The sequence below is a fragment of the Macrobrachium nipponense genome, chromosome 9 (genome assembly GCF_015104395.2).
Source record: "Macrobrachium nipponense isolate FS-2020 chromosome 9, ASM1510439v2, whole genome shotgun sequence".
Classification (NCBI taxonomy): Eukaryota; Metazoa; Arthropoda; class Malacostraca; order Decapoda; family Palaemonidae; genus Macrobrachium; species Macrobrachium nipponense.
In genome coordinates, this window is record NC_061110.1 from 29,351,611 (window position 1) to 29,354,256 (window position 2,646).

Here is a 2,646-nt window from a genome sequence, read left to right on the forward strand (position 1 = left end):
TTCACATATGTAAGTAGAGCCAAATAAGCTTGCATAAATAGCAGCCTTGTTTCTCAAATAAGGAAACTGATCTTTGGCCAAGCAATTATAAAAGTTGAGCAAGTCCCCTTCATTATACTTGGTACGAAGGCTGTCATTATTCTGAAGATCAATCAGTTCGATTTGTGCTTCGAATTCTGCTTCATCAGGAGATACAGAAAAGGGGTTGCTGAACAACTTCAAATCATTGACTTCTTTCTTTAGGTCCTCAAATCGGCTCTCAAAGGCCTCCAAAAGTTTTCCTAATTTTGCTGCATAATATTCATGTCTATTGCATACTTTGTGTTTCTCACACAAGTTTGTAATTTGGGAAGTGTCCTAACTCTCCTTTAACTATCTGTAACTGAAACAATTTTAGTTTTTGTTAGAAAGCTGTCACATAATTGGCAAGCTGAGAAATAAGTTGGTTATTCCCCTGAAGTTTATGATTCAAGTTATTTAAATGACTTGTGAGATCTACAAGAAATGACAAATCACAAAGCCAGTCAGCATTTGTAAGTTCTGGTACCATCTTATTCTTTTCATTAAGAAATATCTCATTTCATCCAGAAGACTGATAAATCTTTTCAGCGTATTTCCCCTGCTTAACCACCTTACTTGATTGAAAAACACTAAATCGCCATATTCTGCTTCAATTTCATCAAGAAATTGCTTGAATTGCCGGTGATGCAAAGCTGAGCGTGACTTGATAAAATTGACTGTAGAAACTACAACTTTCATTACATGATCAAAGTCCAGTTCTTTTCCACACAAATTTTGTTGATGTATTATGCAATGAAATTGTTTCAGTTCATATTTTCGCTCTCCAAGGTGTTTAATCAATAGCTGCACCAATCCATTCTGCTTGCCTATCATTGCAGGAGCCCCATCAGTTGATATTCCTACTAACTTGTCCAAATCTAACTCAATTACTGAAATTTGTTCTAAACGTTCATTAAGTAAATCACTACCAGTTGTCTGCCACTTCAATGAACTGAGCCCTACGAGTTCCTCATGAATAGAAAAGTCCTCTGTCACACCACGTACAAATACAAGTAGCTGAGCCGTAGATGTAACATCAGTAGATTCATCAGTGGCTAGGGAGAAGTACACAAATTGTTTACTTTTCTCCTTCAACTGGTCTACTATATCACCCGACAAATCAACAATACGACGTTGCACTGTCATACGATTCAAACTGATATTCTCAAACTTTTTCAAAACATCTGGAGAAAGTTTTTGAGCAGCAAGTAGAATACACTTTTTAATGAAATCCCCCTCTGAAAATGCCTTGGAATGTTTAGCAATCAGGTTTGCAATTTCATAACTCACTTCTGTTACGTCCTGTGCCTCTTTATTTTTCTGAATAAACATATTTTTCTGCACATGAAAACCTTGCATTAGTGATTTAATTTTCTGCTTTCTTAGTTCACCAACAAATTTTTCATAAGGCTTGTGCTTTGTCAGATAATGCCTTTGCAAATTGTATTCCTTACAAACGGCCACACTATTCTGACATATCAAGCAAATGAGTTTTTTTTCACTGTTTTCCACAAAGAAATATTTATCTGTCCATATTTCTTGAAATTTTCTATGTTCATCTTCAAGCTTTCTTTTTCGACTTGAGTTTTTGTCTACAGAAGTACCAGAAGCCATAGTAGCTAAGCAAAATTAATCTGAAAACACTACAATGATAAATGCCTGGCCTTGTAGCAATATCTCCTATTTTAGACTGCAAAGAAACTATCGGAGCTCAGACAAATTGGCTAACTTGGAAGGTTGCCAAATAATCATTTTACAAACTTTTTAAACTGGAATTTAGATGTATTAGGAAACCATAATTATGAATGTAAAATACAATAAAAAAGAAAAACAAGAAAAACAAAAACAGGTTTCGCATCTGTTTAAAAAGAGAATAGTATTCAAAATTATGATAAATATTAATTTAGATATAACTTCAGGTGTTGCCTTCCCTTCACAACAACGAGGTTACTCCCGTCTAGACAACGGTCTACACGAGGTGAACGCGTATGGCTGTCTACAAGCCATACGGCGCGTTCACCTCTTGTCTCTACTGCTTTCGTGTTCGAGGATGGTGATGAAATTATGAATTTAGTGAATGAACTGATTATAGATAACGAGATAATTCAACAATAACAAAAAAACACAAAGAATATACATATATATAATATAGATGTATATATATATATATATATATATATATATATATATATATATATATATATATATTATATATATGTATATATATATGTACTGTATATATATGTATTATATATATATATATATATATATATATATATCTATATATATATATATATATATATATATATATGTTTATATATGCACAGACACATATACATACATACATGCATACATATGTATGTGTGTGTGTGTGTGTGTGTGTGTGTTATATAGTACATTTTTACTATTTGTAATTATATCATAAGACGGAGTAATATGTTTATATTTATTATTTTCTTTTACTGTACAGTGATATATTGTGTTTTCTATGATAACTTCGAGGGCCGCCATGTGCTTCACTGGGGGCCGCATGCGGCCCGCGGGCCGCCGGTTGTGCACCATAGATGGTTGCATACATAGATTTTT

General features: G+C 33.4%; 1 protein-coding gene across 1 annotated transcript; it reads right to left on the reverse strand.

Annotated features, from left to right (window-relative positions):
• Window positions 1-328: 328 nt before the first annotated feature.
• Window positions 329-1,674, reverse strand: LOC135218040 (general transcription factor II-I repeat domain-containing protein 2A-like). Its single transcript, XM_064254184.1, has 2 exons — window positions 637-1,674; window positions 329-382 (listed from the first exon to the last, which is right to left on the reverse strand). Exons 1-2 carry the CDS (start codon window positions 1,672-1,674, stop codon window positions 329-331), a joined length of 1,092 nt encoding a protein of 363 aa, XP_064110254.1.
• Window positions 1,675-2,646: the final 972 nt, after the last annotated feature.